Genomic DNA, 20249 nt, shown 5'->3' with positions numbered 1-20249 from the left:
TACCTCATCCCTGGAATTCAGATTGTGTACATGTTTTACTTACGCCAAGCAATAGTAAAGACAGAATAAACCAGAAAGTAAACAGAGGTTCATTACCTAATAGTAAATATATTTTTTTTATGCATCAGAAGAAGAAACAGAAACCAGACAACAAATGGATGGAATGGAGATAAGGAAGCAGGGAAGATCTAAAATTAAAGACTGAAGGACCAACTCAGTCCAAATGTTCAGGGAATGGGAGCAGTAGCACAATATCATTAAAAATACAGAGCTGACTCCTATAATTTACCATTTCGGGACAGATCCAACTCGACTAACAGCATGAAGTTTGCTATTTCTGGAGGAAGCCGCTGGATTTCGTTGTCACTTAGTCCAAGTTTCCGTAATTTCACAAGTTGGAAAAATGGCTGAAATGAAAAGAAAAAGTTATGGATAATTCTAAAAGTCAAACAAAACTGCAACAAAATAAAAGTTTGTTTCCAGACAGAAACTTTCAAAACCCCAAAATAGTTTACACTTTTTGGGTTTTGGACTGTATAAATGGATACTTGACAACAGCTTCCGGTTAACAAAGGGAACCCTGCCCCATTTTCAAGAAAAAGTGGAATAAAGGAAAGACATAGCATTTATATAACGCCTTTCACATCCTCTGGACATCCCAAAGTGCTTTATTGTTATTATAAGTATCAAATATAGTCACTGTTGTGACATAAGAATCACAGCAACCAATTTTCACACAACAAGCTCCCACAAACAGCAATGTGATAATAACCAGGTAACCTGTTTTGGCAATGTTGATTGAGGGATAAATGTTGGCTGGTTCGCTGTGAGGAGCACCCTGCTCATCTTCAAAATAGTGCCATGGGGTCTATAGCATCCATGTGACAGAGGGGGTGGGGCCTCAATTTAATGACTCATCTGAAAGACAGCACCTCTGACAATGCAGCACTCCCTCAGTGCAGCACTGGAGTGCCAGCTTAGATTTTTGCGATGAAGACAACTGGAGTGGGAATTGAACTTGCTGTCCTTGGGGCAAGAGTGCTAACTACTGCGCCACAGCTAACACACAATTATCTTTATGGCATTATTCACGAGTTTGCAGTATATTGCTCACTCAAGCAGCACACACAAATAACCTAATGCAAAACACGGACAAAACATTCATTGTTAATACTACCACTTGTAGACTTCTATATTAATCAGTGGGGATTTTTTAACCAGTGCTATTTCCAATGATGTTGAGTATTGGTAGCTGTCACATGCATGCTTGCCAATAATTTGTTTATATGCCCAAAATAATTAGCAGCATTTCTCAAACCTATTTCTTCAGCACGCCCAAATTCAAAGGAGTCTCCCTGAATTTGAGTTTTTTGGCTAAGATAATAGATGTCAGCAATGGGAAATGGCACATTTTTAACTTTCACCATTCAGTGGCAAATAAAGCACACTTGCTTCAGAATTAGGACAAACTACGTGCAGAACACAGCTCCTTTAATTACGCTCTAAGAGCGTACATTATATTAAACCAAGATTCAATGTCACCTCTCAGTACAAGTGCAGATTCTTCTTTCATTAACCATTCTTATTATGTCCAAGACATGCCATTAACCTATTGCTACTATCCAGGCATTCTTAAACATCCTTGCCTCACGCTGACAACCAGACCATTTCTGTAAGCTCTTATAAACAGATTTAAGCATCCATTAACCTGATTTAATGCAAACAAAATTTAACCATGATCATGGTAAACTGCTCAATGAAGAACGTGAAGGATGCCTGCTACATCTTGGTCAATTCAAAATACACCAAATATTACACTTTGTACAAACTTCTGTATAGATAGATTTATAAATAAATTAATCTTCGGAAGCAAGAGCACAAGATAGAAAACATACGGTGCAAGTAGCAAAATGCACCACATTAACTGTTTCAAAGTGTTAGCTGTTTGTTCAGTCTGTTCTGGCCTAGTGTTCAGTGTTTGTAGACATGGCTTATAGAGCTCTATTCAGCTCCACCTATAACATTACTAACTATAGAAGCTGAAAATATAATTATTCTTGTATTGACATGATACTTATTCCTTTCGAAGCTCAACAAGTGCTTTAACAATAGCATCCCCCACTACTCCTGATTATGCTAAACATCAAAGCAACAATGGTATGTTACTTGATGATAACAATGTCAGACCCCATAATACAACATTTGGCACCCCAGCTACAAATATTCTATGACACAGCCATACACATATGGACACATGCCATCCAACTCAAATCATTTGATTTTCATCTCGCATTCAATTTTTCCTCAAACTCAATTTGAAATTTGCTACATTTCTGTCCACATACTTACAAATTTTATTTTCTCTAGTTTCTCGCTTACCTCCTTTACCTTGTGTTCAGGTGGCTGTTATCCTGCCATTTGCTCCTCCTCTAGACATATCTTTTATTTCTTTACTTATCCCATTACCAATCCCTTTGGCCCTGCAGCTTCAACTCTTCTGTCTTTTAATCTCTCCTGCCCTCCATCTTAACAAAGGCCTTCCCTTATGCTCTGCTTTAGCACCCCCACCCCATCCCCCTTTTCATTTCTTCAAAACCTGTTACATTTCTAACTCCTTCCAGTTCTGCAGACCTGAAAAATGGTGAGAATTTCCAACATTTCAGTTTTTATTTCAGATTTCCAGCATCTGCAGTATTTTGTTGTTTTAATTAAATGCTTCAATCCTTCTAAAGCATTTTTTTAAAAATCCTTTGAAAGAAACATTGCCAATTATTGCCTACGGGCTCAGATCGAAAGTAAACAATGTGAAGGACTCAAGAATCAGGTCACGAGCCCAAGAAACAGCTGGATAGATATGGCATTGCCTCACCAAGCATTGTCTCTTCACACTTAGTATACTGTAGATTCAATTAGCATAAAATTCAATCCAAATGCTCTCCATTGCTCTTTTCTATCCAACAAACAAATCGCTTGGCTCCGTCTATTGGGTGTACTGCAAGGCAGCTTTGTTGTGAAGGCTTTGATTACATAAATACAAGAGCGTTCAACATCAAAACCAGTTAAAACTGGAAGAAATGCCATTGGAGATTTCACAGGGTTAGCAGAAAAACACATTACTTCATTTTTAAACACACAAAAATTAATTAAATCACGCTTTTTAACGGATTTTTGGTGCATTTGATTTCAAAGCTACAAAGAAGACAATTAATCCTTTATGTCAGGCTTTGTTAACTAAAAAACTGCCAAATTAAGAAAGTTTGACATCCATTCAGCATCTGAATTTTTCACTCTGACTGACTGCATGAGAACCAATTATCATCCTATTCAACTTCGGAGTTTCGTTTGTTCAAGTATGATGCTACATGACCTACATCTCTTTTCACTTCTCCTTCACTAATTAATACTTATTATTTTACAGATTACACCATGACTGTGCTCTACCAAGCAAGGTCCATACTAAACTAATTGAGGTAACATAAAAGTGATAAGCAGACTTTCACTTGGCTCAAAAACTTGCAACCTGCACAAGACACATGTAAAACCATCAGCTGCATCAACAAAATTGTTTGTCTATACAGGAAGCATGATAACGGTGAAAGGGTGAACTCTGGGGGGCTTACATTGCACTCCTTCACTGTAAAGTCCCTTGGGAAGTATATTTTTCAAGGTTGTGTGTGCACTAATCAGATTAGTTTTCACTGGCGTTGAGAGAATTTAAAAGACCATAATTCTGATGTTACACAGTGCAATATCATCTTACAAAGACCTAACTCATGTAACTGGAATTACTCTCTCCATTGTTCTGGCAAAAGCATTTGCTTGTTTAAAATGGGACACTTCAGTGCTTTTGTTGAGTTATAAGATAGTGGGTGCACAAGATATTTATGGACGACAAAGGGTATTCAACCCTTGGTAATATATCCATCCAAAAAGGTCCTAAAGTCTCTACACTAGAACATTCAACTCTTTCTTAAAAGATTCTAGGTTTCACCTCCATTACTACATCCAGAAGTCCTTTCCTTGTATTGATAAATCTGTGAGGAATCTCCCAACACCAGTCCTAAAGTTGCCTTTAATAGTTTGAACCCAACCGGTACATCAATGTCCTTCAAGTCCAAGAACCTGCTATCTGGTTTGGTCTACAGATGGCTCCAGTCCCAGATTATGTGGTTGATTCTTAATGTCCCCAAGGCAATTAAAGATTGGACATTTCTCAACAGTGTAACCCACCTCCTAAGAACAAACAAAAATCACCTGATGGACACATCCTTTCAAAGTTGAAAAGTTCAACTGTCTCTAATGTTACTTGATAACTTGAATCATGCACCATAGGAATTGGTTTCTCTCAGCTCTCCTCTCTCTTGTGACTTGGTGGTCAAGACCGACATGATTGTGGTCTAAACAGCTGCAGCAAGACTTGCTCAGACTTCTTTCCACTGTTATGACAGCACAATCTGAGGCAACACTTCACTGTGATATTGGAGAGTACTGCAATGTCAGAGATGTTAGGACTGCAGACACGTGTTAAGCATTTGTAAGCTCATGTCCAGTTTACATCTTTTTAGAAAGAGAACAAAAGCAGAAAAGAGAGTAGAGATGACAAGAGGGAAATCAGCTTTAATCTATTCCACTGCTGCAATAATCTCCTCATACTTCAAAGTCTTGCGTCTGGAAAGTGGCTGTCACATCACACTTACAGCAGTTATGCCTGAATGAGAAGATTCATGGCCACTGCACAGAAAACAAATCTATCAACACATTAACATATAAACCCTTTCAAGTTAAATTGGAATCGATCAAAAAGGCTCAGTAATGGCTAAAGAATTAGTATTTTGCACCAGTCTTTACCAGGGGATGCAGCCAATATAGCAGTAAAGGAGGAAGCAGTAATGATAGTGGATAGGATAAAAGTAGATAAAGAAGAGATACTTAAAAGGCAAGTAGAAAAGTCACCCCAGTCCACAGGAATTGAGGGAATATAGGTTGAAATTGCGGAGGCTCTAGGCACAATTATTCAATCCTCCTTGGGTATGAGGGCAATGCCAAAAGGACTGGAGGATCACAGATATTACAGCTCTGTTTAAAACAAGGGCTGAGGGATAAACATGGCAACTACAGGACAGTCAGTGTAATGTTGGTGGGGAAAGATTTGAGAGACAATAATCTAGGATAAAATTAATTGGCATTTGGAAAAATGTGGGCTAATAAATTAAAGTCAACATGGATTGTCTAAAGGCAAATCGTGTTTCAGTAACTTGATTGAGTTCTTTGATGAAGTAATGCAGAGGGCGGATGAGGGTAATAAGGTTGCTGTGTACAAGGATTTCCAAAAGGCATTTGACAAGGTATCACATAATTGACTTGTTAGTATAATTAAAGCCTGTGGGATTAAAAAGGCAGTGGTAGCATGGATAGTAAATTAGTTAAAGTACATAAAAATGAGAGTAGTGGTGAATAGTTGTTTTTTCAGACTGGAGGGAAATGCACAGCCATATTCCCCAGGGACTGGTGTTTCGACCACTGTTCTTTGGTACGTATTGATAACCTGAGCTTGGGTACGCAGAGCATATTTTCAAAGTTTGCAGATGGCTTGAGACTCAAATGTAGTAAACAATGAGGAGGATAGTAATAGGGTGATATAGACAGACTAGTGATGGGAGCAGCTGAAATTTAACCTAGTGTGAAGTGACTAATTTTGGTAGCAAAGAAAAAGAGAGGCATTTAATCATTTGTGCCTTCTACTCCATCACCTTTTGTTTCTGCCTCCCCTCCCCACCTCTCGCCTCTGTACTTGCTTAAAACTGTTTAAATCTCTAACTTTTTCTAGTTCTGAATAAAAGATTACTGACCCAAAACTTTAACTCTGTCTTTCTCTCCGCCGATGCTGGCAGACCTGTTGAGTATTTCCAGCATTTTCTGTCTTTATTTCAGATTTCCAGCTTTTATAGCATTTTGTTTTTATATAAACTAAATTATACAAGTTTAAAAGGGATGCAAGAACAGAGGGGCTGATGGTGCATGTACACAAATCTTTGTTGAGAATCTATATGGATTTTATTAATGGAGGAAGAGTACAAAATCGAAGAAGTTATGATAAACCTTTAAGAATTTCTGCATTGGCCTCCGCTGAAATACTGTTTCCAATTCAGAGAACCACATTTTAGGAAGGATGCCAGGCCTTAGAGAGGGTGCAAAGGGGATTCAACAAAATCGTACCACAGATGAAGGGTTACAGTTTTACACAGGAACTGGAGAAGCTGAGATTGTTCGCCACAGAGCGAAGAAGGTTAAGAGGGGATTTGGTAGAGATGTGCAAAATCATGAAGAGTTTGAGATAGGATAAATAACGAGAAACCATTTTCAGTAGCATAATGGTCAGTAACTAGAGGGCACATTTAAAGGTAATGGCAAAAGAACCAGTGGTGACATGAGGAATTTTTTTTAAAAAACAAGTTATGATGATCTGGAATGCACTGCCTGAAAGGGACTGAATAGTAACTTTGAAAAGGAAATTTGAAAGGGAAGGGGAATCTGAAGGGGGAAAATTGCAGGGCTATGGGGAAAGGGCAGGAGAGTGAAACTAAGTGGATAGCTCCACCAAGAACTGGCATAAGGATGATGGGCCAAAGGGTCTCCTTCTGTACTATATCATTGTGATACTAAGAAATGATAAGCATGCAAAAAACTAAATAATCATACAGAACAATTGATTTTTGAAATTTCCAGTCATATACCAGCAAATCTCAACATTGAGCAAACTTCTTAATTTCTTCTTCAGTTCAGCCACTGTGTGCAGCTCAAAATAATGCTTATAACATAATAAATGAAAGGACACTATTTTCTAAAAAGGCACTCAACTACTTGTGCACAAAACTGGTCATTTAACATAAAAAAAATGCCTGCCATAAGTTCCCCTTACATGGGCCTCCTCTCATGAATGTAACCTGAGACTTCAGTTGCAAATTACACCTAGGTGCTGTGGATTCTCAACCGGTGTGGAAAACTGTGCATGCGAAATGCATCATGGAATTTTTACTTCTATAGAAGTCAAGTGGAAACTCCAACGTCCAGACTGTACCTTAACCCACATCACTTGTCAACCATGTAGAAAAAAACCAGGGAGTTCCATCCAGAGGAAATATTTTGCTCAAGTGAACGAGTGCAAGAATGAGACCAACAAAGAGAGAGACACATTGTAAGAGTTATAGGTTCCATAGCTATGGGAAACTACAATATCTAGAGTGAATTATGAAACCATGTACACAACAAACAGCAGCACCAAGTGGCAAATAGGGCATTAAAATGTTTTTTTTTGGCTTTTTATACAATTTGTCATCAAATTAAAGTTCTGAGCTTTAGATATCAATTAGAGTAAGAATTTTTGTGTAAGGCATTCAGTGCTGGCCTCAGATACTAGAACCAGAGTTGGCTAACCAAACTCCCCCTAGGCAATACTGCTGCAGAGCAGGATATTGATCGTGTAAATAAGTGAGAAAATAAGATTTGAGGGAGGGGAAATGAACTAAAAAAAAAATATTTGCGACTTAAGTAAAAGCACCAGACTAAATTTTGGGGAAGGGAAAATCAAAATTGCTTGCATCTTAAGCATACGGTAGTAAGTGATATTACAAATATTTTACCTCTTTTCAGTCATGTGAGACATTGCACCAGTAAGTTGCAGTGTTACAATGATGGCCAAACCTTTGTCTTAATGAATTATCTGATGTTGTCTCATTGCTGTTTGTGGAACCTGGCTATGCACAAATTGGCTTCTCAGTTCACTGACAAAATAGTGACTGTATCTCAAAAATTAATTTACCACCAATGACATAGGCTGGGGTTCTTTTCCTTAGAGTAGCGAAGATTGAGAGGGGGACCTGATAGAGGTGTATCAGATTATGAGGGGCATAGATAGGGTGGATAGGAAGGCACTTTTTCCATTAGTGGCGGGGTCAATAACCAGGGGCATAGATTTGTAAGAGGTAGAAGGCTAAGAGGGGAGTTGAGGAGAAATGTTTTCACCCAGAGGGTGGTGGGAGTCTTGAACTCACTACCTGAAAGGGCGGTTGAGTCAGAAACTCTCGTAACATCTATGTGGTATTTAGATTTTCACTTACATTGCCATAGCCTCCAGGGCTATGGGCCAAGTGCTGGAAAATGGGATTAGTGTAATCAGATCTTTATTGGCTGGCGTGGACACCATGGGCCAAATGGCCTCCTTCTGTGATGCAGACATCTATGAGACATGACAGGCACTATCTAAATGCAAATTCTGCCCTTCTTTCTTTTCACAAGCTGGGCATCCTACCTGGCTCAGTTGAGTTTCTGACCCCATCACCAAGACTGTCTAGTTCCACATTGCCAGTCTCTGCCCATCTCAGTCCATCACTAACAAAATGTTCACACACATCATATCTAGACTCAATTATTGCGATGTTCACCATGCTGGCCTCCTATCTTCCACAATCCATGAATTTCAGCTCAATTCAAAACTCTATTACCCACATCCTTTCTTGCACTGTTTAGGCGTTACCCACACGTCAGTGGTAAAACTTTCAAGTGAGTCATATGTTTGGGGTTCAAGTTCTACTTCAGGACTTGACACTTGAGTGCAGTACTGTAAGAATGCTGCACTGTTACAAGTTCCAGCTTTTAGATGAGATATTAAGCTAACAGCCAGTTTGCCCCCTCATGTGGAAGCAAAAAAAATTCCATGGCACTATTTTGAAAAAGGAAAGTTCTCCCAGGTGTCCTGACCAATATTTGTCCCTCAGCTAACATCACTAAGGCAGATTATCTCATCATTATCAGAGCAATGTTAGTGGGATATTGCTGTGTGCAACTCGTCCATTACGTTTCCTATATTACCATAGTGACTGCACTTCAAAGTATTTTATTGCCTGTAAACCATGTTGGGTCATTCTGAGGTTGTGAAATGACATATAAATGCAAGTGTTTTTCAATTTCTTTCACCACTCACCAGTGACTCCTATGTTCACTGAACTATACTGGCTCCTGGTCCATCAATGTCTCAATGTTTAACTTTATTTCTCATGCTCAAGTTTAAATCCCTTCATGGCATCTGTTCCCAACTCTGACCTCTTATAGATCTTCCCCTCCCTTCACTGCACTACTGGTGTTTGTGTTTTTACTTGCAGAGACCCCAGTCTCTGGAATTCCTTCCCTACACCCCTCTGTCTCCTGCTCCTCCTTTAAGACCCACCTCTTTGGTCAAGCTTCTAGTCATCATCTTAATATCTCCTCCTTTTCCTTGGTGTCCATTTTGGTTTGCTTACACTTTTGTGAAGTGCTCTTGGGGGTTTTTCTACATTAAAGGCACTACTGTAGTTGCTGTTGTTTAGGCTGCAGAAAGACCATGATAAACATCAAAACCACAAGACTAGTCCCAGACTAGTTAGAACTGATGCCGCAGAAGATTTGCCAGTTTGTTCACGTTTTCTGATTCCATTGCATTCTACTTTCTGAAAATAATTAGGTGTTGTTTATTCAAACTCAAAGTATAACTGCACAATGCATATTGGAAGCCCTTTAAAATCACACCGTCTTCTCTCAAATGTGTAGCAAAAGGGTTTAAAATGAACTCAGTGAATTAGAGCACTGGGAACATCAACAGTAAAACTTTCAGCAGAAAATAGCTCTCTAACTGAGGTGCAAAAAGAAATCAAACACATAGGCAGTATTGTGAGTACAAAACATTAAAGAGTGTCCTACATTCAATTCTTGTGAGAGAACGAGCTTCCTTCACGTCATCAATCTTAATTCTTTGTATGTCTTATTGGATTTGTTATTTTACCAAAGTAAAGCAAATGACATTCTTTGAGGCCATGAAGTAAAGCATTGCCTTGTGGATTATAGGAGTGACCTTGCAATATTACTGAGCCTTTAGCTTTCGGCAGTACAACACACTGTTCTGGGTCACTAGTTTTAAGGTTATAGCTCTCTAATGTAGTCAATATATTTGTATTTCATCTTCTACTGACGTTTAATGTTACTACTCCGCAGATTTAAATCCATTAATTTTAGATGCAAGATTATAATGCTTATGAAACTAGTGGTAGTACATTGGTGATTCCAAAAATAAAGAGCCAAAAAGCAATACTTCAGAAAAATGCCCACAATAAATCTACCCTAAAGAATCATGTAATCCTTTCTTCGCTTTCCTACCACCCTTGTCCCCCAATTTTTCTCCCCAAATAGCATCACTCCTACTTCCTCTGAGGACGCCACATTGTATTCCAGAGGGTTTTTTTTAAATTTAGATCCGAAAGCAGAACAAAAATTATAAAATATAAAGACTTGAGTGTTAAAATACTGCCATGACTGACATCAATGATCACAAAGTATAGTTTTAAAAATATGTAACTATTTACTTTGATCTTCAAATTCTGACCAAAGCAGGGAATTCCACACTGTAAGAATGAATAAGGAAATATATTACTGACGGTTAGTTGTCATCTCTGCTGAATGCATTCAAGCAGTTGTCAGCAAAATAAATTCAGCTTTTTGCTACAAGCTCCAAGTATACGATACTGAGGATGCAACATGTCACCTCATCTGGTGATGAAATCTCAAAGGGATATCATATACCCATAATTAAGCCAATTAAAAACAGGGCATGCTTTGGATTCTGTTTGGTTAGATGCTGTTAAGCATATGTTACCCAAGTGATGATGCATTTTCCAGCTTCCTACATATAAGAGATTGGTGAGCAAGTTGCTTAAAACATATAGGGTTTCAGTCCACACAGGTATGACAGATACTGGCCAGATACCTTTCAGCCTGGATGATGAAGTTCTTCCCTTTTGTACGGAAAGTTCAAAGAAGTTGAATATGCCATGATACACAAATTTCTACTAATGAAGGGAAAAAGCTACGCTGACTCTTCCAAAACCTACATTACATCTGGTTCTCAGTCAGTTGAAAATCCAAAGGTAACACTTTGTGCTCAAAAGGAGGTCTATGGCCAGGCCACCAAAATGACTGCAGTGTCTCCTCACTACTTGTGAAAAAGAAAATCGAGGTCTGAGCCAAAACTCTAATTGAGATTTAATTTGTTAGTGAGATTAAATCCCCAGTGGACACATCCAATGCAAATTCTATAAAGCAAACCGGCTTATTTCCCTAATGACAGAAAAAACCCACAGAGTTCTTTAACATTGAAGCCAGAGTGCATGTGACAGAGTTAATGTTTCTCCCACATACGCAGCCCATCAAGGGAAGAATGTGCAAGGTCCATAGTCTGAGATCGCCTGTGCTAACAGAAATGCTCTCAAGCCTATCCCCTTGGTCAATCATCTGGATTCTCATCGTAAACTTTCTCTTAATCATGAACAAATTTAAAATGTTCAGGTCCGGTACTGATCAAGCAGCTCGACTCAATACCAACAGCACTGCAGTCCAATACAGTAGCCACGTGTGGCTAATTGGAAATCTAAAAGTGGCAAATTGCATTTTTGATTGGTAAATAAAAGGAAAGTAGTTACCATCTTTGAGTATGATGTCTCAGTATTTGCCTTTGTGCGTTTGTTGGTAAAATGGCAAAATGAAAAGCAGCTTTTTGATAGTTATACACACTCACATCCTTGGTTACTGCTTATTGGCTATCTGATAAAATAGCAATTTGGGCGAAAACACCAGACCAGTAATCTTGTACGGAGAGCGAGGGCGAGAGATACACACACTGTTATCACGATCAGCTCAATGAATCGAAAAAAACCACGCCATGCCAACTGAAGTAAGCGACTCCAACTAACAACCAGCAGCATAGGGCATGTTACGGCAACAGGGAAACAACATCCAACCATGTCCTGGAAGGGCAGGAGGTGTGGATCGCCTTGTGAGAGTCAACTCTCTTAGCAATCACTCCAACAAACTTAAGTACCGCTCTTCAAATACTGTGCAAAAAACCTAGAAGCTGCAGTATGATGCCAGATAAATTCATACCAGAATGTCAACCTTTGGGGACAAAGTTTTGCACTGGCAGCTGTTTAATTAAGTATACACCATTTATCAATACCATGTGCAAGAGATTTCCTACTAAAATTACATGGCCATACCTTTGGCTAGTGAGCAATTTCTACTGGACAATAATGATAAGGATTAAGCCCATTATTTGTTCATGGTTGAACTTTCCCACATACAACAGCAACCAGATTTCAGAGAAGTCATTTATTTGGCTGTAAAGCACTTTGGGACATTAAATTCATGAAAAGCATTATTAAAGAAATGTTTACATTTATAAAGGTCTCATTACAAATCTTCTGAATCTTTCTCCATAATGTAACTACATAGAACCTGAGTGAGAAAGATATGTAAACCAATTTGGATGTCAGTGACATCATGGCATGTCACAGAAATGGCATTTCAGTAGTAATGAGTTCCTATACAGTAAGGTAACACATTACAACGAGAAGGTTGTAAGGAACAACCCATATGGCTGAAGATCTGTACCCTCAGAATGCCATGGAATAGGCCACAGCCCAGAAATGACCATGCAGAAGGTTACAGTTGACTAAGTTGGCTAAAACAACTGCAGGGGTTGGTAGATGGGAGACACCAATTCCAACATATTGTAGAATTTATAGGCACAGATGACAAGTAAATCGAGTGTAGACTAAAACTTTATTGTCGCATTAGTCTTAAAATCCCACAGACCAGTAATGTCTCATGTTTGATGCCGGTTCTGTGCAAAGTAAACTGGTCTCAGCCAATATCAACAGTGGAATTAGAGAACAGGAAGGAGAAGAGTTCCTGACCACTACAGTGACCCCTCCTGCCCCAAGGCTGTGCACATGTGGCTGCCAGGTAAAAAGACAGGATTTAACTCAGTTGTGATATCCCCCAAAGCTCCAGTACTTACTGCTGAAGCTCATGCATGAATAATAGCCAGTAGGGAAGGAACAAGAGGGGAAGCCTACCTGTGGTGGTCAAAATATTTAGAATTGGGAAGAAAAGAGGAGGAAAATCAGGAAATAGAGTGTACAACCAACATATCTCAGCTTTGAAGGAACCTGGTGATTCCCTGCTTTAATGGTACATGTACAACTCCTATGGCCCAAATGAAAGCTGACCAAAGAAAGTTACTTCTTTATTGGCGGTAGCACTTCACCTTACACTGTCTGCCATGCCCATGCGCTTGGTAAAGCAAGGCCGACAGTATTGGTGATGCTGTTTATTTTCTTATTGGTTCCTGACAACCTTGTGTTTGAAGTCTACCCCAATTCAAAAGGTCCTTACCACTCCATCTTTGAAAAAAGTAAAAGCAGACTATGCACTGAGTTTGCTAAGGCTGATTTTTTTAGATAGTGCTTTGGATATGGTGTCATCTCCTTGGCTCCGCAGTTTATAAGAAAAGGGAACTCCAGCACTTTACTGCCAAGTCTTAAGACTTTTGCTGAAATATATCTGCAAATGGGACAGATCCAACAGCAGTTCGCAGTAGGCGACTATAATAGTTTATAATCCATCATCTCATCAACACCAAAGTTTAGATTGAATAACTTATCATGAATGCTTAAAAATATGACCAATTTATTTGGTTGCAAATCCACAGCAATTTTTGAGTATGCTGCCCCAGTTATTTAACATTTTGGATTCCTTTCCTGGTAGTATATTCCTCCAATGGGGATTTTTCCAACTAAATTTATACCTGCACTATCATGTAGGAAATTAGCCACAAACTGTATAAACACAGAGCACATGGTCATCATAGATAATCTTTCTGTTCAGTGAGATACAAGCTTCACCATCTGCCCAGATGGAGGAAAGAATGAATGGGTGACTCAAACATGTTCTGAATGGGTTCTCAACTATGTTCAGAATTCTCTTGAAAATAAAATAGAAGGGGTTTAATAGTCGAAGAAAATGTAACTAGATCCGTGAACAATGGTACAGGAAGAGGGATCCTTAATCCCTCTCATTCATACTACAAGGAGATAAATAACTCTTACCAGAGAATACCAATGACTCTCAAGACTAAGGAAGGTATCTATTATCCAGAATGATTTAAGTATTACCAGGCATTACTGCTGATGCTCATGCATGAATAATAGCCAGTAGGGAAGGAACAAGCGGGGAAGCCTCCCTGTGGTAGTCAAAATATTTAGAAAAGAAAAGAGGAGGGAAATAGATAGTACAACCAACACACCTCATCTTTGACTTGGACTACGAAGCAATCTGAAGGAACCTGGTGATTCCCTGTTTTAATAGTACATGTAGGAGTCCTATGGCCCAAATTAAAGCTGACCAAAGAAAGTTACTTCTTTATTGGCAGTAGCACTTCACCTTTACTGCCTGAAATAAAGGCAAAATTTTGAGTGCATAATTCAAGGAAGATACTTTGGTCAACACTCAAGCAGCAATTGAAACTGTTTTAATGAATTCTACTGTGTGCCAGGACAGAGTTAAAATAATACAGAAAGACTTTCAGCTATTCCCCAAGATAGTTAACAAACAGCTTTCAAGTTGGATTCCCTTGCCCTGAAATCCAATCCTCGACATCAGTAAGGCAAAAAATCTTGATGAGAATTTAAGCACTGGGGAACTGCATCAGTGCACACTGATATCTTGGAATTGGCAAAGTCGTTACCATTTAAGTGTTGAAAACTTTGAAACCTCAGATACTTTGGAAGTCCCAACATTCATCATTTATCAGTTCTTAGGTTCTACACCTGAGCCAAGCATTTTTTAACAGAAGCAAAATACTGTGGATGCTGGAAATCTGAAATAAAAACAGAAAATGCTGCAAAAATTCAGCAGTTCTGGCAGCATCTGTGGAGAGAGAAGTAGAGCTTGCGTTTCAAGTCAGTATGACTAATTTTGATCTGTGGAACATGAACGTTGCTCAGTGATGAAGATCATGCCAATTTTACAGATGAAGGTAGGTGATGTGGGCATTGGAAAGGATGTGTAGCGTTCAATAAACGAGGCAGTGGTATTGATCAATTGGTGCTAACTTTGACTGGTAACACAAGATAAGGCCAGGTTAAAGAGATAAGTAAGCACATGGGAAACACTCAGCAGCCAAAACAAAGTTGTCAACAACTTCAAACCAAAACAATCTGTAAACCTACTGTTATGGAGCAGAACCCAACACTGTATATTCCTAAAAAAAAACTTTATCCACAGTTGGGAGTACGGTGCACAGTTCTGGTTGCCACACAATAGGGAGGATGTGATTGCACTGGAGAAGGTGCAGAGGAGATTCACTGGGATTTTACCTGGGCTGGAGCGTTTCAGCTATGAAGAGAGACTGGATAGGCTAGGGTTGTTTTCCTTAGAGCAGAGAAGGCTGAGGGGGGGCGACCAGATAGAGGTATACAAAATTATGAGGGGCATAGATAGGGTAGATTGGAAGAAACTTTTCCCCTTAGCAGAGGTGTCAATAACCTGGGGGCATCGATTTAAGGTAAGGGGTAGGAGGTTTAGAGGGGATTTGAGGAAAATCTTTTTCATCTAGAGAGCGATTGGAATCTGGAATAAACTGCCTGAGGGGGTGGTAGAGGCAGGAACCCTCAACATTCAAGTAGTATTTAGATGAGCACTTGAAACACCACAGCATACAGGACTTCGGGCCAAGTGCTGGACAATGGGATTAGAATAAATTGGTGTTTGATGGCCAGCAGAGAGACAATGGCCAAAGGGCCTGTTTCTGTGCTGTGTCACTCTGACTTTTATTGCTATTTATTATTTTAAAACTGGACTTTTCTGCTAAGTGAAGACAATTAACATGGCTGATCCTTTAGGAGTCGCCAAAACAAAGGAATTCACTTCTCAGTTTCAGAAATGTCACACCTCGTTATGTTTGAGGAGCTTCTAACAGACCACCTGGAACTGCACAGACCAATTTCAAAGAGAGCTACATGAAGGGTATTTGCATTTGCTAAGCCAAGCTTGTTAGTAGAATCAGTGAGTCTATGGAGACAATGAATTCCCAAACGCCAGATCCTCAACCAGTGATGCCCCTTTTCAACCCATAATGGCTGAGACATTATCAGTCCGGGGCACAAAGCCAATTTCCAAATACTCTGGATAAACATCCTTTGTTGAAGTCATTGTGGAGAAGTGAGGTCACATGATCTAAGACTTTGGCTTGCTGAACAGGTTGATATTACACGCACAAAAATAAAACATTCTGGAAAAACTCAGCGGGTCTGACAGCATCTGTGGAGAGAAAGACAGAGTTAACATTTCGAGTCCATATAATTCTTCTTCAGAGCTGGTCAATATTACTCTGAGCTATCGGTCTTTTGCGGTCTGCGAAAGAATTCCTCATTGGACTTTGATTCTAGACCCTGGAATTCATGTACACAAATATTCATTTTCTCTGTGGTCCTTGTACTATATAACTTCCTTTTCTCCATCCTCCCCTTTACTGTATGAATGCAAAATAGGAAGTTGCACTCTTTTTTGCAGTTTTACTTTTGAATGTGTGCACTAAACTAACTTCTGAGTTAATCCTAACTCAAGTTTGCTGTGTCGTTATTAGTAGAACTCAGATCACACAAAAACCAAGGAGTTGGGAAATACGCCAACGCTTATTCAAAAAAAATTCAAAACGCCTCATTTATGACAGGTGGCAAGAGGGGAAAAAAAAATCTGCAGTTTGAACTGACCCCCTCGTGTCCGTAACACAATTGAAGAGCCTGTAGCACATCCAGGCAACAACAAAAGAAACACAATTGCTGCCAGAAACATAAAGGCAAGACAGGTCAGGCCTATTTTTATGAATGGGAAAAGGGCAAATGATGGCAGTTATGGAAAAATTCCCAATGGGGCATATCTCAACTGTTCCATCCCTGGAACCATGACAGTTTCCAATATGTCCACTGAGTTGACAGAGTCATGAAATACAAAGGTAACTCCTGTAACTGGTTCAAATCTTTAATACTGTAAGAAAGCACAAATACAATGAATGAGTGTTTGCAAAATAGATTCAGAAATAATGTCAGGCACCATCTCTCTCCACAGATGCTGCTTGACCCGAGTAGTTCCAATATTTTCTGGTTTTACTTCTGATTTCCAGCATCCACAGTATTTTGCCTTTGTTCCACAAATAAGGTTACTTCAAAAATTCTTCACAAGTCCAAGAGTTTTACACAGAGCTCTGGGAGCATTGATCTTTAAAGCAAAATACCCAAATACTCTAATTTGTGTGCGAAAGGTTTGCATGAATAATTTGGGTCTTTTATTCTTTGAAGTATAAAGTCTTAATCTTATTCACTAAGCCCCATTATGCAAAGATTATAGTGAAAAGTTATTTTTAGTTCCCGACTATCCTACAGTTATGGACAATTGCCCAAAATGTGCAGTTCATAGGCATTTGTTTCCAGTTATTTGTGCCCAGGACCAGATGATGAAACAGAATCACCACCTTTATTATAAAAGTAATTTGTTCTGGACATCTAATTAAAAACAGCTATTCTTCCCAATACATACATAACTGAACAGGGTGAGTAATTTCAGCTCTGAGGAGAGGTTGGAAAAATTAGGCTTGTTCTCCTTTGAACACAGAAGGTTAAGGGATGACCTACAATGACAACTTATAGTTATGTAGTGTCTTCAACATTATAAAATGTTACACAGAGCGTCATAGGAACTTCATAAAGCATAATTAGACACTGAGCTACATAAGGCAATATTAGGACAGATGGCCAAAAGCTTGGTCAAAGACCTAGGTTTTAAGGAGCATCTTCAAGGAGGTAAGAGAGGTACCAAAACAGAGAGATTTAGGGAGGGAATTCCAGAGCTTGGAGCTTTGGCAGTGGAAGGCACGGCCACCAATGGCGGAGGAATTAAAATCAGAGATGCTCAAGAAGCCAGAATTAGGGGAGCACAGATATATTGGTAGGTTGTGAGCAGGAGGGGGTTACAGAAGTGGGAAGAGGCGAGGACAGGGAGAGATTTGAAAATGCTGGGAAGATATTGCATAAACAGAAGCCGATGTAGGTCAACAAGCACAGGGGTGATGGGTGAACGGGACATGGTGCAAGGTAGGACAAGAGCAGCAGTGTTTGAATGGCCTTATGTTTACAGAGAGTAGAGCATGGGAGACAAGCCAGGAGTGTTTTGGAATAGCCAAGTGTAGAGGTTACAAAGGCATGGGTGAGAATTTTTACCAGGTGAGTTGAGGCAGGGATGGAGTTAGATGCCAACTTCCACCTCCTTAATGAAACCTAAGTGTTGGCCTAGGTATAAACATTGTGGAATACGCAGTGAGTATGTGATTGTACTGCTTTCATAGAAACATTAGAAATTGTTCGATGAGAAAAGATCACAGAACACTTAGTTCTCTATCTGCCATCCTGGTAATCACATGATACAATAACAATGGAACTGTGGACTTAACATGGCTATCAATCTCTTTCAATTAATCTACAACAGATCCATGTTAATTTAATATTAACTGTGTTTATTTGTAAGCGGGGTTGGGAATTAATTGAGCAGACACATGTGCTCCTATAAATGCACACAGAAACAAAAGAGCATAAAAATACACACAGGATGTGACTGTGGTTGTTGGGTTAGGAGGTCTGCGCTTGTAATTTGTAACTGTAAATAAATATAAAAAGCATGTAAAGATTGGCTCCAGTTCTATTCTTCACCAACTCATTTTTGGTAAAGAGCAATCTGGACATGAGGAGAGGAAAACCCGAGTGGTGAAAAAAGTGGTGGAAAGCGTTGGGAACCAATGTTCCAGGGTTCCAAAGTAATTGTTTTCTTCCTAAACACGTCACACTTAGCACATCCTGCCTCAAGTCACTTAAACTACATCCCAAAAATGTTACTTTCTGAAAGAACTCTTATCTAATTTGCATTTGTGTCTCAAAACAACCATGCATCCCATAAATTATTGCCTTCCGACACAAACAGGTGAGTGGATGGTAAGACTGGCACAGAAGACAGATAGAAAGCTTTTGTTAAATCTCTAGGAACAATTAATTATCTGCTGTAATGAGCCTCATTGATGCCTTCATGGCCTAAGTTTAAGTATCATGCCAGGACCATAAATCACAACATTAACAGGACTATCAACTATATTAATCACGAGCTCCAATTGGTTGTGACAGAAATAATTCATAATATCACAAATTCAACAATTTCTCAATCACCTTTAGGTTATGGTGTGAAGGGACTTTTATAAGCTTTAGTGAAGTTAACAGTGGATGTAGTATACAATTCATACGCTATAGATTCAACATTATATATAACTGACTTCCTGTGGGGTTGCTTATGAATCTTTATTTCAAGCTCTAAACACTGTCTGCTGTTGTTGGTGCATAACGTGCCATGATTGGATGCAACATCCTTGGCTTTCCCAGGTTACACCCCCTCTCTCAATTTTTCTGCTCCCTTCGAGTTTATATTCCTTGTCATCTTTCCCACTCCTTGCCTCAGCTGTGATTTCTCCTCAAACAGTTGCCATGCTGTTCAGCTCTTCATTTTTTCCCCTTACCTTACACATTAAAAAAAAGTAAAACCTAAGTTGAGAATACTCCAGAAACATTATCAAAACCATGGTTAAAAAGCTGTTTGTCACAAGTACATGCAAAGGTTCTGATGGAAAACCCTACAGTAATTCTTGATTTGTCTCATAAGAGATAGCTTTATCTATTAATGTGGATTTTGAAAAAGATATATTGGACTACCTCAAAATGCTATGTTCCCATTCCATGGCATTATCACCTCTTAGCAGCATGGAAGTAATGGGCCACAGTTCCCTCGTACACATACAGGGCTTCTCCCTACCACCCTCCCCAGCAGGTGTACAGTGTAAACAAGACTGTGGAACTGATGTATCTTTCCTAATTTTTAAGGAGTCAGTCTGTAAGGTGACAGCAATGCCACAAGAGTCACGTTCAATCTCCAGACTAAACAATCAGTAGGGAAGCGCTGCCCATCACCAGTTCACTTAAATATTTGTTGAAACTGCCAATCCTATAAATCCCTTCAGCCTGCTTCCATTCAGTACAATTTCAAATTTACTGCATTACATGTTTCTAGAAATATAATTAGTGGCCTTAAAAGGTTTTAATCAATGGTACATTTAAATAAAAGTCAGATACAAAAGCTCACAAATACTGAACACTATCTGGAAGCAAATACTACACATCCAAATAAATAAGATTCCACATCTCCTCTGGGTTGAAAGTATTTTGTAAGATAAGATTTCTTCATTTAAAATACCAAAACTAATTGCTCTCAGTTTGCCAAGTACATATCGTCCTCAT

At 39.1% G+C, this 20249-nt stretch overlaps 1 protein-coding gene and 1 long non-coding RNA gene across 3 annotated transcripts in view; one reads left to right on the top strand and one right to left on the bottom strand.

The window, feature by feature from the left end:
- The window catches only part of LOC144680686 (uncharacterized), a 462270-nt gene that overhangs the window by 361519 nt on the left and 80502 nt on the right, over positions 1-20249 (top strand). The window lies entirely within an intron of this gene.
- lrrc1 (leucine rich repeat containing 1) overlaps positions 1-20249 on the bottom strand; it is a 155517-nt gene that overhangs the window by 124698 nt on the left and 10570 nt on the right. For both annotated transcript variants that reach the window (XM_078541931.1, XM_078541932.1), the window contains exon 2: positions 290-407. In XM_078541931.1, coding sequence (XP_078398057.1) covers positions 290-407 — 118 coding nt within the window. The remainder of the gene's footprint in view (positions 1-289; positions 408-20249) is intronic.

This window comes from Cetorhinus maximus, chromosome 5 (assembly GCF_964194155.1).
Source record: "Cetorhinus maximus chromosome 5, sCetMax3.hap1.1, whole genome shotgun sequence".
NCBI lineage: Eukaryota > Metazoa > Chordata > Chondrichthyes > Lamniformes > Cetorhinidae > Cetorhinus > Cetorhinus maximus.
The sequence above is the reverse complement of the archived record's forward strand: the minus strand, read 5'-3'. Positions and strand labels throughout refer to the sequence as shown.